Source organism: Protomyctophum parallelum (assembly GCF_964188405.1).
Source record: "Protomyctophum parallelum genome assembly, chromosome: 5".
In the NCBI taxonomy this organism is placed as follows: domain Eukaryota; kingdom Metazoa; phylum Chordata; class Actinopteri; order Myctophiformes; family Myctophidae; genus Protomyctophum; species Protomyctophum parallelum.
The window spans coordinates 42,240,674-42,260,321 of NC_139702.1; the positions used below are offsets into that span (position 1 = coordinate 42,240,674).

At 41.2% G+C, this 19,648-nt stretch overlaps 2 protein-coding genes across 2 annotated transcripts in view; one reads left to right on the forward strand and one right to left on the reverse strand.

The window, feature by feature from the left end:
- smc2 (structural maintenance of chromosomes 2) overlaps positions 1–14,563 on the forward strand; it is a 15,876-nt gene extending 1,313 nt beyond the window's left edge. The window contains exons 3-25 of the mRNA XM_083764548.1: positions 24–146; positions 331–369; positions 992–1,102; positions 1,755–1,799; positions 2,131–2,364; positions 3,129–3,278; positions 3,453–3,686; positions 3,941–4,100; positions 4,231–4,348; positions 5,061–5,199; positions 5,953–6,072; positions 6,661–6,865; positions 7,308–7,443; positions 8,105–8,229; positions 9,088–9,281; positions 9,796–9,939; positions 10,508–10,582; positions 10,753–10,872; positions 12,067–12,267; positions 12,859–12,975; positions 13,277–13,437; positions 13,669–13,816; positions 14,209–14,563. Of these exons, the coding sequence (XP_083620674.1) occupies positions 24–146; positions 331–369; positions 992–1,102; positions 1,755–1,799; positions 2,131–2,364; positions 3,129–3,278; positions 3,453–3,686; positions 3,941–4,100; positions 4,231–4,348; positions 5,061–5,199; positions 5,953–6,072; positions 6,661–6,865; positions 7,308–7,443; positions 8,105–8,229; positions 9,088–9,281; positions 9,796–9,939; positions 10,508–10,582; positions 10,753–10,872; positions 12,067–12,267; positions 12,859–12,975; positions 13,277–13,437; positions 13,669–13,816; positions 14,209–14,385 (3,276 nt within the window). The 3' untranslated portion in view covers positions 14,386–14,563. The remainder of the gene's footprint in view (positions 1–23; positions 147–330; positions 370–991; positions 1,103–1,754; positions 1,800–2,130; positions 2,365–3,128; positions 3,279–3,452; positions 3,687–3,940; positions 4,101–4,230; positions 4,349–5,060; positions 5,200–5,952; positions 6,073–6,660; positions 6,866–7,307; positions 7,444–8,104; positions 8,230–9,087; positions 9,282–9,795; positions 9,940–10,507; positions 10,583–10,752; positions 10,873–12,066; positions 12,268–12,858; positions 12,976–13,276; positions 13,438–13,668; positions 13,817–14,208) is intronic.
- A 1,601-nt stretch (positions 14,564–16,164) lies between these two features.
- Positions 16,165–19,298, reverse strand: aptx (aprataxin). The gene is made up of 7 exons (XM_083765190.1): positions 19,099–19,298; positions 18,882–18,928; positions 18,280–18,561; positions 17,860–17,925; positions 17,477–17,703; positions 16,906–17,009; positions 16,165–16,814 (listed from the first exon to the last, which is right to left on the reverse strand). Exons 1-7 carry the CDS (start codon positions 19,226–19,228, stop codon positions 16,660–16,662), a joined length of 1,011 nt encoding a protein of 336 aa, XP_083621316.1. The 5' UTR covers positions 19,229–19,298; the 3' UTR covers positions 16,165–16,659.
- Positions 19,299–19,648: the final 350 nt, after the last annotated feature.

Genomic DNA, 19,648 nt, shown 5'->3' on the forward strand with positions numbered 1-19,648 from the left:
ACCAAATGTTCTTTCCTATTAAGGTGGTAATTGCTGGCAGGAACAAGTATCTCATCAATGGAGTCAATGCCAATAACACCAGGGTGCAGGACCTGTTCTGCTCTATTGGCCTCAATGTCAACAACCCACACTTCCTCATTATGCAGGTCAGAATATTTTTTATAGTTTAATTCATGTAGGGTAAAGTCATGTTTTTACATTTGTGTTGAGTTCATTCTTTTTTGGGGGGTATTTTGGATTCCAGTTGCCTGATTCATTGCATCTCTGAATGTGTCAATCATTGATGCAGCACTGTGTGTAGATTGTCATGTGTTTCTTTGGTTCTTTCAGGGGAGGATCACCAAAGTCCTCAATATGAAGCCACCAGAGGTAACCTTTTTTTCTTTATTAATTTTTTTTGAATACTTTTAACAGTTTGCAAATAGTACAGTGGTACAATTTTACAATAATACTAAAAATACAAAAAGCCCTATAGTTGTTTCCATGCCATGGTGGTCCTGTGTGTGTTCTTTCTTTCTTTCAAAATCTTTTTATTGAAGTTTTTTTCTTTTTACAAACAAACCCAGGGGCAAGCATTAGACAGAGACATATCAAATATGAAAATAAAAAATAAAAAATAAAGCTCCATCTCCTATCCCACCCACCCCCCACCCACAATCCCAAGGATAGTTGGAAAATACATATATATATCTATATACGAATGTGTGTATTCAATTCATAACATGAATTAACCACTAGCATTCCTATTCTGAAGGGAACGTTTGCTGAAAATGTGACCGATGTACAATTAGCTCACAAAGCAGTCAGCATGATGAATCGGCTATTTTTGGCTGAATTATTTGACTATAGTAGTCCCATAACAATACAGTCAACTAAGTATATAGGGTGGTTCAAAAACATTCACCCACAACCCAGTTCTCAGACTTGGTTCATGCATGTTGTCCCTCGGCTCACGTGTATTGGTCTGTGTTTACAACCATTCTTTTCCCAGATCCTTGCTATGATTGAAGAGGCAGCTGGCACCAGGATGTACGAGTGTAAGAAGATCAGCGCTCAGAAGACCATACAGAAGAAAGAAGCAAAACTGAAGGAGATTCAGACCGTATGTTGCATATCCTATTCTACCTGTAGTTACAAGTTTCACCTTATACCTAGGGAGTCGGGAACACCTGTGTGTGTCCCTTATGCCACTGCCTGTCAATCATCGTGCACCCTAATAATCATCATCATCATTTTTCGACCACGGTCGAGATCGTGGATTTCACAATATCACGCCAGACTTCCCGGTCCTTCATTGCCATCCCCAGTTCCTGCTTACTGATGCCTGTGTCCCTAGCGATGACATCAGGGAACAACAGTTTTCTACCTCTGGTCTGCTTTGAGGCAGGACTCCAGAGAAGAAGGGAAGATTCAAGATACCTGTATAACCTCCTTGTCAGCTCTGTAGCAGTGGCCGGAAAACAGTGTTCTTCTGTTCGGACTAGTGAAGAAACACGGGGAAGGTTGCTGTATATTAGATTAGTCGATGGGTGGCTCTTCCAAGACAGATTTTGCGCTCTCCTTAGAAGGCGGGTGTAAGTGCCATTTAATCGTTTCTCTAGTTTCTTCTCTGAGCCATAGAGTAGAATCGGCTCAACGGTCGTCCTAAATATTTTTATAATAATACTAGGATTATTTAGTACTCAAATACTAAATATCAATCACAAATGTGTGTAAAACATTTTATTGACTATTTTTCGCCCCATTTCCTTTAGATCTTGGATGAGGAAATTACTCCAACCATGCAGAAGCTGAAAGAGGTAAAATAAGATTTTAAGCATTGTTGTTGTTTCAGGCATTTCATGTGTAGATTTACAGTATGTGCAGATTGTAATACCCTTTCATTTGACTCATGGGACACTTTAAATATTCACATTTCAGTTTTGTAAACTTGCCATGTCAGTATGAATAAACAAACCATAACCTTAATTTAACCACTAACACAGTGAATGAATAAGTACATTTCTTAGAATCCTGTTTTCCAACATGTACTCATTATCTCTTTGGTTATTATCACTCATTACGCTAATCACAGCAACAACAAAACAAAACATTTGAACTCCACTTTGCTCTTAATCTCCCCGCCTGCAGGAGCGCTCATCATACCTGGAGTACCAGAAGCTGATTCGAGAGATCGAGCACCTGTCACGGCTCTACGTGGCCTGGCTGTTTGTCTGTGCAGAGGAGACCAAGCTGAAGTCGGCCGAGGACCTGAAAGTCTTCCAGGACAAAATTTCTCAGATGCAGGCCAGGATGACTGAGAACGAGCAGAAGGTCCAGGAGCTCTCGGACCAGATCCAGGAGCTGCAGAAGAAAAGGGACCAGGTCTGCATAAGAAAATGTGGCATTTTGTACAGTGTTTTTTGTTGTTGTCCTCAGTGGGGCATGTTTTGGTAGGGATGCTCCGATCATGTTTTTTGGGACCGATCACCGATAGTTTTTCTCATGATCGGCCGATACCGATCTTCGTCAGGGTAATGGGAAAATGTGTATATTTCCAAAATTATAATATGTAAAAACCCACGTCAGAAGTGTTCACGTGTGTGTGGGGAGGAGGTGAGAATGTTTAGGCCTGTCACAAGGATGCAAAATGATGATACCCTATCTGGAGAAACTGATTTTTTTAAACCATTTAAGAGATATATATATAATCTCCATTTCTTGGATATGGTGGTTCATTAAGGACAGGAGACATATTTAACATTTTAGTTGCTGTTGAATGGTGCTCGACCATATTCCTATCGTGGCATTTTGCTCTTAGTTCATACTCTGGATTAGGGCTGGACTATATATGATTTCAAATCAATATCATGATTTCACGATGTATAAGTTGCTATGGGTTGCGATGCTATGCATTATGTGCCTGTACGTTGGTTGGATATGTTCACTACTTGTGTATGTCACCATTGTACAATGAAGTGTAATACACAGGGTTAGATGTTTTTCTGCTTCTTTATTCAGTTAACCTACATGAGCATGGGTTATAGGTTATAAATATTGGTTTTGATATTTTTTTGGGATACTTGCCCAGCAATGTGCTGTGAAAAAGCCAGTCCTGGAAAACTCTTGACATGTTTTTGTGTCTGTAGGAGGTGCGTGGATCCTTGAAGGCCCTGGAGGACAAGCTGGCTGAAGTACAGCGGCAGGATGCCAAGGCTCAGAGCAACCTGGACCTGAAGAAGAAGTCCCTCAACGATGAGACCAAGAGGAAGGGAGAGCTTGTCAAGAGTATGGAGGAGGTGTGGGAACAAAACAGATTTTCTATCGGTCTTAAAATATATATTTGGTTTGCGTTTGTGCTGACAAAAGTGATAGTGAATTAAATGAAGTGGAAAATCGCTTTGTAAATGAAACTTTAAATAAAAATACCACCAGGGCAGTATTTACACATGGTTATTTTCGTCCATTTTCAGGACAAGAAGATGCTGGTGGTAAAGGATAATGAGGTCTCTAAGCACACGGCGGAGGTTCAGACTCTGGCGGAGGAGGGCCGTCAGAATGGTGCAGACTTGGAAGCAGCGGAGAAGCATTTCAGGGCCGTCTCAGCCGGTCTCTCCACCAATGAGGACGGAGAAGAGGCCACGCTGGCGGGACAAATGTTGGCCTGCAAGAACGACATGAGCAAGGCCGATACTGAGGCCAAGCAGGTGAGGAACGGGCTACATGTCATCCCCCCCCCACACACACACACACACACACCCTCCAGTGTCTGTGTTCTAGGCTGAACTCAAGATTAGGCACTGCTCCATATTTGGAAAGAATTTATCAGTGACTCGGACAATAATGATTTTTGGAAGGTGAATGTGCAGTTCAGCATGACGCAGATTGTGCTTGCAAGAACAGTTACCAAGAAGTAATTAAATCACTGTTGTTGAACTGACTGTTTTCTTCTTTCTTACAGGCCCAGATGACACTGCAGCACGCCCAGGCTGAACTCAAGACCAAACAGGCAGAGGTGAAGAAGATGGACAGTGGCTATAAGAAGGACCAGGACAACTTTGAGGCTGTGAAGAGCAGCAGAGAGAAACTACAGGCTGAGCTAGCTAAACTCAACTACGAAGGTGTGTGTCTGTCTGTATTAAGTGCAATCAAGGTTATACTCCTGAAACAGTTTAGTTGTTTAAAAAAAGGAATGGTTTGTGCTCAATTGTAATTCCTGTAAATATCATGTGTGTCTGTCTATGTACACAGATGGCAAGGAAGAGAGTTTGCATGAGACGAGGAGACAGCTATCCAGAGAGGCGTCTAAACTTAGAGAGAACTATGAGAACCTCATTGCTCGCTTCCCCAACCTGCGCTTTGACTACAAGTAAGGACTATGTTTAATGCCAAGGATTTTATTTTACAGCTTTCTTCAGATTGAATAATATGATCAATTGACCATTTGAAAAGTTAAATGAACTTCAATACCAGTAAAATAACCTTAAGTATCTCTGTCCATACCATTTCAATGCTCTCTTTTAGCCCCACTTGTGGCAGAGGATTATGGATGGCAAAATTAGACACTTTGGTACGGAACAACATAAGTTGAAAACTAGCCTCGGAGGATGTGTGTTTTATTTAAGACACTAGTAATTTCCTTAGCCTAGAGACTTCTATAACCAGGCTTTTAGACTTCCAATTTTTTATTTTCTTTGGACCTCAAATATCCCTAAATGAGTAGCTTAATGTGCATAACATTGTTTTCTCACTCAAACAAACCCACATAGAGTATTAATGCATACAGGCAGGCAGGGTATTCTGCACATTGTTGTGACAATTTAATTACTTTTTAGACATTTTAATGCAAATGTTTACGTAAGTAAGAGGCAAAACAGTCAAACTAAATCCAATGCCTCACCTACAATTCCAACTGCTTGTCAGGTCGTGGTGGGTCCATATGAAGAAGTTATCCAGTGCAGCACCTGTGTCACTACTTTGCAGTTTGTTGGGTGGATAAAAAATAGTGTAACATTTATGCCTATAATGACATGAATAGGAACGCCAGAGGTGCTTAACCAAGTGTCACTGCTCTCCTCTAGGGACCCGGAGCATGGCTGGGAACGCAGCAAAGTGAGGGGCCTTTTGGCTAACCTGATAATGGTAAAGGACGTCTCCTACGCTACTGGACTGGAGGTGGTGGCTGGAGGGAGACTTTATAACATAGTCGTCGACACGGAGGTATGGGGGTGCATTCCTTTGATTTGATATATTCACGATACAATTTACCAAAGTGCATAGTACAGAATTAGCAGGATTGCACAAAAAGTCAGAACTTTATGCCGTTTGTGATCCAAATAAATACTTACAGCATATGCCATATGGTATCTCACTGATAAAACATGTGTTGACTAAAATCACAGAAATAACAACATTCACAACAAAGACCGTCAGTAAATCAGTATACAACATACTATAAATAGATAAATGGAACACTATTCTAACTTGCCCATCAGCCAATTCTTCATCAGATTTTTTAAAATCTTCATCAGATTTTTTTAAATGTTCAATTGGAACAAATGGGATTTTGTTCCAATCCTCCACCCCTTTTATATTTGAATGAGTAAGTAGGTAGGTTGGAGAGGCTTATTGTCAGTATAAGCCAGAGCGAGGGAGTCTATCCCAACGCAGTGCGTTGGCTAGAGTGGCCACTAGACTCCTGGGAGATGGATTGCTGAGGTTGAGTGCAACACTCACCAATAACAGCAGCTCCCAATACTTAACGAACGGCTTTGCCACACCCAAGCTGCGCTACGCATTCGCTGAGTTGGCGGTGCCCAATGACCTTGTGCCGACTGAGCTACGCGGACAGGTGCAGGCTTTGTCTGAAAAAATATAAACATTAATTTTCTGGATTATGTTTTCAGATTTAAATGGCACACCAATGGTGACGATGTGTCTTGAAGAAAAAGGCTGTTTGTGTTTGTTCACCAGGTGACAGGAAAGAAGCTGCTGGAGAGGGGCGAGCTGAAGCGGAGGTACACCATCATACCTCTCAACAAGATCTCTGGCAGGACTCTCAATGCCAACGTGGTCAACGCTGCCAAGGGTCTGGTGAGAGACTGTAGTTTAATATTTGAGCTCATCTAATCCTAATAAATGGACACAGTGCTTCAGAAACGGGTTTGCCAATGGGCTCTATGCACACGCCATTTTGGGAAGAACTTGGGCCTCTTCTCTCCTTCCTTCACAGGTGTTGCCGCTAATACTAATGAAGGCTCTGGTCAAACAGAGTCAGAGTGCTGCTATTGTGCATGTTGGCTCACTGGAAACACTGCTACACCAGTGGGTCTCAAAGTGTCCTTGAGTGGGTTCCAAATGGCCCTGTACGGGTGTGTAACTCTACAAATGGACCCCTAAAGGTCAATTTGGTTCCATTTGTACACTCCCAGAGTTATGGGGGTCCTTGAAACAAAAACGTTGAGAACCACTGTACACTAAATGGAACCTTAATTAGTATCATCGGCAACACCTGTGAAGGAAGTGGCCCGGAAGTAGGAAAATTGTAACATTTTTGTATTCTGTGTGCATATAGCCCATTCAATTATTGCAAAGTAGTCATTGATGACGGCAGTATTTTCATTACGCCATCTTCTTCGCCTCTTTTCTTTCTTCCATTTTCTCTCCCTCCTCGTCACCTAGGTTGGAGACCAAAATGTCCACACGGCTCTGTCCCTGGTGGGCTACGAGGAAGACCTTCGCAAGGCCATGGAATACGTGTTTGGCTCCGCGCTGGTGTGTGACACGCTGGACAATGCCAAGAAAGTGGCTTTTGACAAGAGGGTCATGACCAAGACCGTGACCTTGGGAGGGGACAGCTTTGACCCCTCGGGAACTCTCACTGGAGGTGAACAGACTTTCCTAGGGACTATTTAAAAAATAATTGATTGTATTGATTGAATATAACAAAATTAGAGTTAGAAAAGAATGGGGGAGTAATTAAATCAAAAAGTAAAGTAATAATTCCGGCAATAGATTGTATATTTGGATTAATATTACAAAACTCCTCTTTGAAAATAGCCGATCTACAAGCTATTTTCAAAATATTTTTATACATTTGAAAACTTTAAATGGGACATTCTGCATAGTGAGTACTTTCTACTTTTAGTACTTAAAGTACATTTTGAATGAATGAATGAATTTGTACTTTTGTCTATTACATTTTGAATCCCGGACTTTTACTTTTGGCGGAGTAGTTCTACATTGCAGTATTGATGCTTTTACTTAAGTAAGTACTTGTATCGCTGTCTTACACACTTTGCGCTTCCCCGCTGCCTCCTGCCCGGTAGGATCCCGATCCCAGTCAGCCTCGGTGTTGGCCAGCCTGCAGGAGGTGAAGGAGGTTCACCAACGCCTGAACGAGAAGGAAACCGAGCTAAAGGACATCGACCGACAACTGGCAGCCCTAAAGGGAACCGCTGAGAAGTACGGACACACACACACACGCACGCTAAAGGCTCACAGAATGTACCTCATGCTAGTCAAATTGTCCAGGCTTCACTGATGTTACAACAAGGTTGTACTGCTGCTCCCAAATACTGTTGGATTCCCACTGTTTGACAGAGAACTAAAACCCTTTTCTTCTTCTTTTTTTTAACGTATTTTGTTGTCATACAGTTACAGTCACAGCGGCAAGGGGTTCATTCATATGTAACATTATCAAGCATCATATTCCATTCCATCCATTCATGAATGTCCATCCTTGTTAGTGGTGTTGTCTTGTTGGGTTCTATATTCAGTCCATTTCTCCCACGTTTCAAGGAAAGTTATGAGTTTGTTTCTCCATTACAAATATCTTCTCCACAATGCTACTGCTCACAAATTGGAGGTTCAGCTTTGTACCATAGCCTTGTAATTGCTTTTGTTTTACTAGCTGCCATTTATACTTTGACTTGTTACATATAGCTTCTCTTTGTGTATTGTCCTGGGTCAAGTTTCCCAAGTACAGTACAACACTTATGGTATCTCATAGTTTAGTATCTTTCTCACCTTCCTTTCATCCCTTTTGTCCATTCTACCATCTTCAATCTCCTCCTCTGCCCCCCCCCCCCCCCCCCCCTCTGTCCCTGCTTCTTTCTTCCTGCAGGTACCGTCAGCTCAAGCAGCAGTATGAGATGAAGGTGGAGGAGGAACAGATCCTGCAGGCCAAGCTGCAGCAGAGCTCCTTCCACCACCAGCAGGAGGAGCTGGAGAGACTGCGCAAGGCCATTGGTGAGGAGGAGGAAGGCGAGCTCAGGGGGACATCGTGGAATAAAGTTCTCAGTCGCCACGACTGATTTCAGTCATTTGGATTCCACAGAAGCCAGCATGTCTTCCATCTATGGAAGCATGTTGCGCACCGAAAATGGCCCATCTACAAGTGACGTGTTGTGAGACGCTCTAAAGTAGCCTATCTTGTGTATCAGCTGTCATTAGTTTGAATATTAAATAGTATTTGAATTAGCAATAGAATTCATGTTCAAATGGTGTCAGAAATGCCATAAAAGCAAAGATTAAAGCCTCCAAACTGTGATTTCTTCAACCGGTTGGCTCTATGTAGAACAGCAGGAACATATAATAGGTTTAGAATGATAATACCTAAACATCATTAAACTCTCAGTCATGAGATTTATTTAGCTTTATTCCAGGGGACATGCACTCATTACATCAGTGGTGGTTCTCAAACCTCTTCATGTCATGATGCCTGCGGACAATGCATTTGAAAGATTTTCAGAGGACCCCCATGAGATAATATTTATGGCTCTAGCAGTGATTTTCAACCACTTTAATTTCAAGGACCCCCAGTTTGACATGCATTAGGGCCTAATGCATTAAGTGGGGGTCTGTAGCCTAATGATTAGGCCAACGTTGCATTAAAAAAGAAAATACTCATGTACCGAGCAAATACACAGTGTGCGGGTGTATTCTATTCCCTTCATTGATGTCCACTGGCCTACGGACGCCTGATTTCTAGGTGTGCAAAAGTTTTTTCCTTCAGCACTGAACTGAGATAATAAACGTGCATGCAAATAATTTGGTAATTTGAATGTAAACGGTGTGTTTTTCTTGTGTGCGCACACGTTGGTCCAGAGGGGAGCGAGGAGACCATGCGCAGCACCAAGGACGTGCAGAAGCGAGCGGAGGAGAAGTACAAGGTTCTGGAGAACAAGTTGAAGAACGCGGATGCAGAGCGAGATAAAGAGCTCAAAGCTGCTCAGCAGAAACTCAGCGCAGCCAAGGCCAAAGCTGACGCCTTCAACAAGAAGCTCAAGAAGAAACAACAGGTACGCAGATTTCTGGTGTCTCCATATCGTTAAGGTTTTCTAGGACAAAACAATAAACGCTTCCATGTGGTTCCCAAACGGTGTGCCACACCTGGGAGTCGATGGGTGCTGATGGGACGCTTGTTTTATAGCACTGGCTAAGTACTACTAGTACGGTGGGGTTATGTGGAAATCCTCTCGCCAGAACATTATTTACTATCTATCGGGTCACAACTCGAACGGCCCTAAGTCAGCTAAGTGAACTTCGCAATGTTTGACACGGCAGCACGCTTTTGCTCGCTCTTGATGTCTCACGTGACTCAAGTTCGCTTGAGACGGCGGGCCTCCATCGCGGTCTAGTCTATTTTTCAACTCTTTAAGAATCTATTATGCGACGTAATCCTAATTTCTCTTTTTGGTGCAAAACGCCTGGATTGGGTCTGGATTTTTTTTTAAGAGGGACAGGCCACAGTGACGTTACCCGTCTTCTATCATTCTCATCCTGTCTTCTGTGTGGGCACGTCCATGCATGTAGGAGTCTGAGGGGGTGGCTCTGGAGTTGGAGGCACTGCGACGAGAGCAGGCTGGCTATGAGCAACAGATCCAGGCAGTGGATGACGCCATGAAAGCCATCCAGGAACACATCGACAATGGGTCTGCCACAGTGGGCCAGAACAAGGCAAGTCATGTACTACATTGGTTCTCAAAGGGGGACCCCTAGGGGTCCTCAAGGGAGTTCCCGGGTGGTCCCCAACTAAATGATGAACCAGCGGTCCATTTGGTTCCATTTGTACACCCTCGGAGTTAAATGAAGATAGATTCTTATGGTATAAATTGGGGTCTCCGAGAAATGTTATTAAATGGGGGTCTGTAGACGAATGCATGTCAAAATGGGTCCTTGAAAAGAAACTGGTTGAGAATCACTGCTAGAGCCGTAAAAACTCTTCTCTTGTGGCATAGTGGCATATTTTTTCTAATGGGGGTCTGTGAATTAGTGTCAATTTGGGGGTCCTTCTTGACATGAAAAGGCTTGGGAACCCCTGATCTACTAGTTTTAGTTGGGTGAGGGGTTAGGCAATGAAGACGGAATGGTGTTTCTGTATGTTATTGTGTGTTTATGTGTTCAGTTAAATAAGGCAAACCTTCCAGTAAATATGGATTATTATAATATTAACGACTAGTAAAAATCTCCTGTATGTTAAGTTTTCCACAAATTGCATTTCACTGTTCACACCTTTGCTCCATAGGAGGCAGTGCGTAATGCTCAGGAGAACCTAGACCAGCAGAAGGAAGTGATCAAGTCAAAGGAAGAGGAAATCAAGGTAAGAACATTCTTTTCATTCATTTTTACAATCATCAAAATAATTGTATTCTTTTTCTTCGATTTTCCAGTACGTACTTGATGATTATTATTATTTAAATGTTTTCCTAACGTTGATGATGCTGTCTTGTTCTTCACACGTTAATTGTACAATTGTATTGAATGTTCCAGGTGAAGAGCACCGAAGCCAACAACATCAGGGAGCAGACCAACGATGCTCAGCTGAAGATCAAAGAGCTGGAGCACAACATCAACAAGCACCGCAAGGACAGCCAGGATGCTGCTGACAAGGTACACCTATAATAACAAAAAACATCGCATGGATGCACCTGGGACGTATCCTCAGTGATGTATCCCAAGGTCATCAGGGTTTCGGGTCTCTCGAACATCATACCCCTCACTCAGGCGACCCAGCCGGGGTGATCAAGTCCCGACTTGCGTCCCAGTAGCTACCCTCAATCAGTCCCACTAGGGCAAAACCAGGGCCACAAATAATAATAAGCTTTATTTTAAGAGCAAGTCACAAAATGACCAATTGGTTCTCACTAATGTTCATGATAAAAATAATCTACTTACGTCCCAGTAGCTACCCTCAATCAGTCCCACTAGGGCAAAACCAGGGCCACAAATAATAATAAGCTTTATTTTAAGAGCACAAAGTGACCAATTGGTTCTCACTAATGTTCATGATAAAAACAAAATCTACTCGGTCTGTATGTCATAGCAGGGCTGTGGGTTGTTCAGAAACCCGTCCACCAGTGACATCATCGTTAGGCCGATTTTTACAAAGATATTTCGATTTTTATTATCTGAACTGCCCACAGCCCTCCTATGAGACAGTGTAGAAAGAAATGGTGGCATTTTGTGGTCCTTTAACAGAAAATATATAAAAACAGCATGGATTAAAAAGTACAAAATACAATACAAGAAATCAATAAGTCAATAAAACACAACAGAAGATACTGTAACAATTTAAAAAAAGGCACAAATCACATGGGTAAGGGGTTAACCTTAGTCTTTTAGGAGCGATTTGAAACGAGACAGACTCAGCAAGCCTGATCTCCAGGGGCAGGGCATTCCAAAGTGATGGTGCCTGGATTGCGAATGCCCGGTCGCCTATAGTTGTTTTTTTTGCAGCCTGATTTTATGTTAAGAAGGGCCTTGCCGGATGATCTAAGTTTGTGAGCTGCCTCGTAAGGGTCAAGTACACACACACACACTCACAGCCAGGATGCTGCTGACTGGTACACACACTATACTTCGTATATTGTCTTTTAGCTCTACTGGATCTCTTCTCCACTAGTCCCTGCATAACATTTCCGTCATTTTTTTTTAATTTGTTGACAAAATTGTCAATATATATTTTTATTTTGTGTTCATCAGTGAAAAAAAGGTAGTCGAAAAAATCAATGGTTTTCATCATTTTAATTTCCTCCGTCTGTCTCTCTCCGTTTCTGTCTTCCCGCCGGCCTGTGTTTATTTCAGGTGACTCGTATGCTCAGAGAACATGACTGGATCCAGCTGGAGCGCCAGTACTTTGGCATGCCTAACACGGCCTACGACTTCAAGGCCAACAGCCCCCGAGAGGCCGGCCAGCGGCTGAAGAAACTGGAGGAGACTTCCGCCAAGCTGGAGAGGAACGTCAACAAGAGGGCTATGAACATGCTGAGCGAGACAGAGGAGAGGGTGGGTCTGTGTGTGTGTGTGTGTGTGTGTGTGTGTGTGTGTGTGTGTGTGTGTGTGTGTGTACTTGGACAAAATGTCCCCACAAGTATAGTGGAATTTGAGAAAAACATTTTCTTCAAGAGAAATGTTTTCTCTTTTTTTTTTTTTTTTTTACAAAAATCACAAACATATTATCGGATTGGCTTATGATGAGGAAAACATTGGGATTCGACATTTTAAAAGTCTGGTTTCAGGGTTGGGGTTGAAGTACAGCATCTGATTTATACATGGGTTTCTAAAAATGGCAGATCCACAAGCTCACAACACATTGTAACTCGTGAGCTTGTATATCTATTTTTGGCTCTAATGTTTTTTAATGGCATTGATTCATAAAATCACCATCCTAAAAATGTAGATTCCTCGAATAGTAATGCAATCGTGTGTGTGTGTGTGTGTGTGTGTGTGTGTGTGTGTGTGTGTGTGTGTGTGTGTGTGTGTGTGTGTGTGTGTGTGTGTGTGTGTGTGTGTGTGTGTGTGTGTGTGTGTGTGTGTGTGTTTCTGTCTGCACTGTAAAATCAAATGACAATGACATGTGACACTTTCCTCCTCCAGTACAATGACCTGATGAAGAAGAAGAGGATAGTGGAGAATGACAAGTCAAAGATCCTCCAGACCATTGTAGAGCTGGATCAGAAGAAGAATGTGGCTCTCAATGTGGCCTGGCAGAAGGTGTGTCCTCTTATTTCTCAATTAATTGATTAATGTAATAAATTAAAACTGTTACTTTTCAGGAAATGGGGGGGGGGGGGGTGATATTTCTTTTTCATTATCTCGCTTTCTTGATAAGATAAAGAGTATGTTTTGCTTATTTTACTACACAAAATATTGAGGTCCTGGGTCACAGGTTGATCACGACATGAACATGTGTAGGAATCCTTGGTGTAAAAAGACAAATAATACCGGCCTGACAGTTGGCAATGATGCCGTGTACAGTTAGGACTTAATCTAATTGTCATATTTCCCTTGTCAGGTGAACAAGGACTTTGGCTCTATCTTCTCCACTCTGCTGCCAGGGGCCAATGCCCAGCTGGCTCCTCCCCAGGGTGGTGGTGTCTTGGACGGTCTTACGTTCAAGGTGGCCCTGGGTGACACCTGGAAGGAGAACCTCTCTGAGCTCAGTGGTGGACAGAGGTCAGTGAACACAAACTAACTTATGTTCATTGATTAGTAATATTTTCTATATTAGACAAACTGTGTTTCTGGTGGGGACTCCTCACTGGTAGTTGAGCCAGTAGGGTAGTGACGAGCAGCGGGAGAAATACACTTTCATAATGACTACCGGTATATTGGGAGAAGAAAAGGAGTAAAAATAATTAGGCTGAGAAAGAATGGTGTAATTTACAGCTTGTGTTTGTGTTTCAGGTCCTTGGTGGCCCTGTCTCTGATCCTGGCCATGCTGCTGTTTAAGCCGGCTCCCATCTACATCCTAGATGAGGTGGACGCAGCCCTGGATCTCTCCCACACGCAGAACATCGGACAGATGCTGCGCACTCATTTCAGGCACTCCCAGGTCTGTAAATGCACAGTAGCACATGCACACAGACAAACATTACTGTGCTAAACTGTTCTGAAGATGCAGTACTTGGAATAAAGCATAAATATTAGGACCACACTTGAATTGGTCTTTTTTATGAGAATTTGGTGGAGCTTACTGAATTCAGAGTCAATACTGTAAAATATAAAAATTGGGAGTTTAGTCAGTTTACAGATTAAGCAGGGTTAATAATCAAATAAAATGATTAACCATGTATAATTGGTTAGTGTTGCAGAATAATAGTGGAAATAAATCCATCTAAAAGCTTGTAGATGGTTACGGTATTTTTGCTATTTAAAAAAATTGGGGGCAAAAAGCTTGTATGACAACTGAATTTCATTAGAATATTAATGTGTGTCTGTCTCCAGTTTGTGGTGGTGTCTCTGAAGGATGGCATGTTCACCAATGCCAACGTGCTGTTCAAGACAAAGTTTGTTGACGGCATGTCAACGGTGACAAGAACAGCCCTCAGCCAGAGCGACCATGCCCAGAAAGGCCAGGACAAGGCTCGTTCTAAAGACAAGAGGAACAAGCAGCTCATCTAGAGAAATATTTAAGGAATATACAGTATCGGGAGTTCGGGACACCTTGTTATAAATGTTTCTTCCCTGTTCCCTCCATTTGTTGTCACTGTCACTATTATAAATGTTTCTTCCCTCCATTTGTTTCACTGTTACTACTTACTACTCTTTCAGCTAAATAAAGAACCTACGTTTATACTCACTGTGGTGTCCCATAGTTTCTATTTTAAACCACATGTCTGGATTGGACTACTATCGGTGTCAGGGGTCACCAACATGTCTGGCAAGTTTTTGATTTTCTGTTTTACACACAATTATAATGTTCTCATTTTGATCATAACACCCACTTACTGAATGTCAATCTCCAGGTTTTCTTCAGAATATGTATGGCAATTATGTATTATTTATGACCCTATGGCACATTAGGAGTCCAACTAGTACTTACTTACGCCTACTGCCCTTTCTGGGGCATAGGCCGTCAACAACAAGCAATCTCCACGCATCTCTGTCTTGAGCTGTTCTCTCCAGCTGGTTCCAGGTCGTCTTCATGGTCTTGATGTCTGCCTACAGGTCTCTGTGCCAGGTGTTTCTAGGGCGACCCTTCACTTGACTGCAAATTGCATCTGCTGATATATGATTTAGGTTCAACTTTATTGGAAGTTTATAGTTAGGACTGTGTGAATGTGTAGCCTTTTACAGGGGTTTTCAACTGATTGTGAACCCTAGGGACCACCACCCTAAATAATAATCAACCTGGAGACCACTGTTGTGTTGGGATGGGAATAGGATATGGGCTAAGATTAGTGCTTTCGTAACACTTGCTATGCAATGAATGCTCTCAACCGATGGTCCATGGATGGCCTACTAAGTGGACCATGGCATACTAGGCCTGCAGGTGGTCCATGGGGAAATGTTTTAAAATAGTTAAATAAAAAATAAAATGTTAAAATAATACAGTAGCCCATCCATCCAAGTCCATCAAATGTAATAAAATATTTTAATAGCTAATAAAGATTGAAATTAAATCATGACTGTTAAGGGCTTGCCACTTGATTTCATTCATTGCGCGATACTACGTGCAACAAATTATATCAAGTCCACAGGAATTACGTAACTGAAATATTCGAGTGGTTCAGAGCATTTTTTTTTTTTTTTTTAAACCACTGATCTATTTCTATCCCAGTTACCCTTATTTAATTCTCTTACTTTATCCAACCTAGCATTAAACTTAGGTTAACTGATATACAGTACTGAATTGATAGAGCAGACAATGATGAAATGATTATATAGGCAGTGGGCACATTTCCTAATAATGACTCAATCAAGCTAGCTGCTACACTTGCCCTTCTTGAGATTCTAACTCTTTTCTGTGGAATTTCTTAACCCCAGAATTCCCAGTAACTGACATTGACGCGCTTCCACAGAACAGTGCACAAAAGTTTAGTACACTGTTCCGTGGAAGACAATACAAAACCCCTGGCCTATTACATGCTGGGAATCACAGAATCTTGCATTTTCAACTGATAGTGTACTGTAGTGTAGACTACCCATCAAAGTCTACCCAATCATTTGGAAACCCTTGCAAACACTATTAGAATTATGGCCACCAGACCACAGTGTGTGCTTCCATATGAATTGTGCTGACAGCACTGACTTCCTGAGAAGTATGTATCCCAACTTAAGAGGGGAGTCCGATTAAAAAGATAACATTAAATAAAAATCCAATTATCAGTGGATCTGGTAACAAGATGGTGGTGCATTCATTTGCATCAGGTGTCAAATATTCCTTCTCCTTTCATTTACATTTTATTTGGAAATGAATAAGTTTGTCTCACAACAAAACAGACTTGAGAGAGGTAACTTTGTGTACACTTTTCATTGTTAATTAGTAACATTCACAACTATGTTTATAAATGAAAAGTAAAAAAGGGGAGGGGGTGCCATTGTCAGCCATTACTATTAGCATGACATGCATAGTCATACTGTCTAAAATATACAAATGAAAATACTAACAATGGTGAACTGTTTAGACTCGGAACAATACAGCCATTATAGAGAAAATGCTGTAAAAGTACAAAGGGGAGAAAATAAACATGAATGACACCTATGACTCCAAAGGCAGACTCTTCATAATTAAAGTAGTAGTTCACCTACAAAACAACTGAAAAACGTCTTTAAGGTGTGTGAAAATCTGAGGCAAGGTATTTTCTTGATGTAAACCCGTATTTGTTATACTATACTTTGTTTTGCGTGACACCTGCCCAAAACTAAGTACAACTAAACTCAGGCTTAACATTCTTACATAGGCAAATGAGATTTCAGATGTTCCTTGAGACTAGGTATAGTGGAGAGTTCTTTGTGACACATGTGACAGCGGAGAGGTAGTTTCAGCAGCTCATCCATACTTTCTTTGACGGTGATCTTTCCACTTTTTTCCAGCATCACAATGACGTCTGCGAATGAAACAACCAGTTTGATCTTTAAACCGCAAGACAACAACAACAAACAAATAAAGAGCAAAGTAAATAAAATAAAATGCCTCACCTTGAGAATCTATGAAATAGTCTGTTGTGAAGGAATTCCAGTGCTTCTTGTTCTTTAAACAAGGAGAGTCGAAGTCTTGGCTGATTACATGTAGGTGTACATGACTGTAAAGTATCATAAATAGAACATTATTGAGTATTCGTTTTTGGATAGGATAACATACACTGTGAAAATATTTTGGTGTGGTGTGTCGATTCGAGGATAGAGCATTCCAGAATAGTCCAGGTCTATTTGTTTGCACAGTACATTAACAAAAACATGTTCTATTATTTTGTTATTAATATTACAGTATATGCATTTGTTTTAGAATTGATGTGGCCTTTTCTGTTTTGGCACAAGTCAACAAAATAAGTCATACAAAATACTTTTCTGATTGTTCTGGTGGGGTATATTCCTGGATCTGCAGATCAAAATGTAGAGGTACTGTACATCTGTACCACTTCAATAACTCAGAACTGATCATTTATTTGTATTCACAATTATAGAATCAAATTAAAGTTGAAATGAACGCAACAAAAACCAAAGAGTTAACTTAACTACACTGTGCCACTCTTTATAATTTAACCCTTACCTCATACTGGGGATAGCATGATAGCCTGTGCGGAATCGCAACACGCTGGCATCTGGGCACTGTTGAATCATTCTGTCAGCAATTTTCTGCATGTGCCTCAAAAGATCACAATGCTCGCTTCGCACAGCTTTGAGATTTGGAATGGACTCCCAGGGGAGGACCAGCCAGTGGTAGCGGGCCTTTGGGTATTTATCTTTTATCACCACAACTCTTTCATCTTTAAAAACCTAAAAGGTGGGAATGGAATTAATTTAGGTTAAATTTCAAGATGAAAGTCCAGAAGAGAAAGTCTGTGGTCAAAACCGTTACAGTCTTGTGATAAATTAGGTTTTCACCACGTATGAGAATCACAATAACATACAAGCCTTAAACAGAAAAACTACCTGCATTTCAGGGTCCTGCATTGAGGCCTTTAGACCCAGACTCCAATGTGACTGTGCAGATCTTTCCTGCAATTAGATACATATCATTTAATTTATTTATTTATTCCGATATATGTTAAAATATAAACAAAAAAACAAGTAAATATTAAAAACAAAAAAGAAACGTCCAAAAATTATAATAATCTTTCATAATCCTTAACTTATGTTTATGTTCAAAAAAGGAGTCGAAGTTTATTGAAAAACGTATCGAGTCCTACCCCTTTAAGTTTTTCAATAAACTTCTTCCTACTCCTTTTTCAACATAATAACATTGTGGTTTATTTTATATATATATATATATATATCACCATATATTATAGTCCTTGGCTGTAGTCACATCACGACAAAAAGCATACATTATTTATGATGTGTTTGGCTTACACTGGCTGCAGATCCTTTATGGCTGGCTGAAGAGACTGTTATTTCTTCTTTTCTGGCCATTTTATGACTTGGTGGTGCCTCTCTATGATGCTCTCCCTTCTCTGAGACAGGCTCGTGTGGTCTTTTGATGTGCTGGCTGCCTCCTCCAGTAGGATCCTCTTTGAATTGCACAGTGTATGGGTACTGCTGATTGACAATGTGGAGCTGCTGGCCAGGTTTCATTTTCAACTCCTTATCTTTACCCACCACCTCAGTGTCTACAGAGGTAGGGTTCGACCCCAGCTTTTGAAACAAGAATGATAAACAAACATGGTAAATAAACTGATGCAGGCCTTTCCATTTGTCAATAAGGTGAACATGTGATTGCATTATGGACATTTACGTGATTACAGAAAACATACATGGTTGAAAGGGAGGGGGGGGGGGCTAGGGGGAGAGAGACTGAGAGAGAGAAACAGTTTCACCTTTACACCTAGGCTAAGTTAAGTAACCACACAGCAAATAAACAATATTACATGGGAGTCACCATTATTCTCACTAAAACCTTGGTGACAAAACAGGTTCAACTCAACTCAATCTCAGTCAAATGGTGTAACTCTTACCTGTTTAACTCTGACATACCCTTTGTTGCAATCAGCTTTCAACTCAACTAGAGAAGGGATAACATTTGCACATGTTAACTTCATTTTGTTTCAGCCTATTTATATATCTTACAACTAGCTATTACTGTATTTTACGATTAGCGTTTACTTGCAAACTAATTGCAGCTAACTAAGTAACCATTGTTGTCACTGGAGCAGAAGAGAAGAAGCACAGTACCTTGCTGTCTAGAGCATTTTTTGTCTTTAATAGTAGTCTCTGGACCCCGGCCCAAGACCACTGCTTTAAGATGTAGAAGTTGAATGGGTTTATGATTTCCTTCCTTGCTGACAAGCCAACAAATAGGCATTTTTTCATCCTTTACTTGACCATATACCACACACACAATACAATCGCAATCTACACTTTGTTGACACGTTTATTTTGCTGGCGCGTAAAAAAAACGTCATTGACTCGCGCGCAGCCAGAGTAATATGTTCATAATTAAAGGATTCGACAGTGATGTCACTAATGCGATTAGTGTCAGAGACGACCCCTCACCCTGGCTGACAGGGCACAAAGGGTTATTAAATATTGAAATATATTCAAAATGTTTCACATTCTTCAAGATAATTAGAAAATAGCTGATCTACAAGCTCAACTTTGATTTGAAAGTATGGTGACCAGGTGACGCGAGGTAAGGAGTAAGGACCACTTTTCAACCTATGCTCAATGCTCATATAATTGTTCCTTGACTCCTTACTAATTATCATGTTCATACAATAGCACC

Bases quoted from the DNA above. Each gene is read 5' to 3' on its own strand.
- aptx (XM_083765190.1), bottom strand. From the start codon at position 19,228: ATGCCTATTTGTTGGCTTGTCAGCAAGGAAGGAAATCATAAACCCATT. The intron at 17,704-17,859 runs GTAGTTTTTCTG...CCCACCTTTTAG, and splicing joins TGCAGGACCCTGAAATGCAG to GTTTTTAAAGATGAAAGAGT. The intron at 16,815-16,905 runs GTGAGGCATTTT...TTTCATTCGCAG, and splicing joins CTATTTCATAGATTCTCAAG to ACGTCATTGTGATGCTGGAA.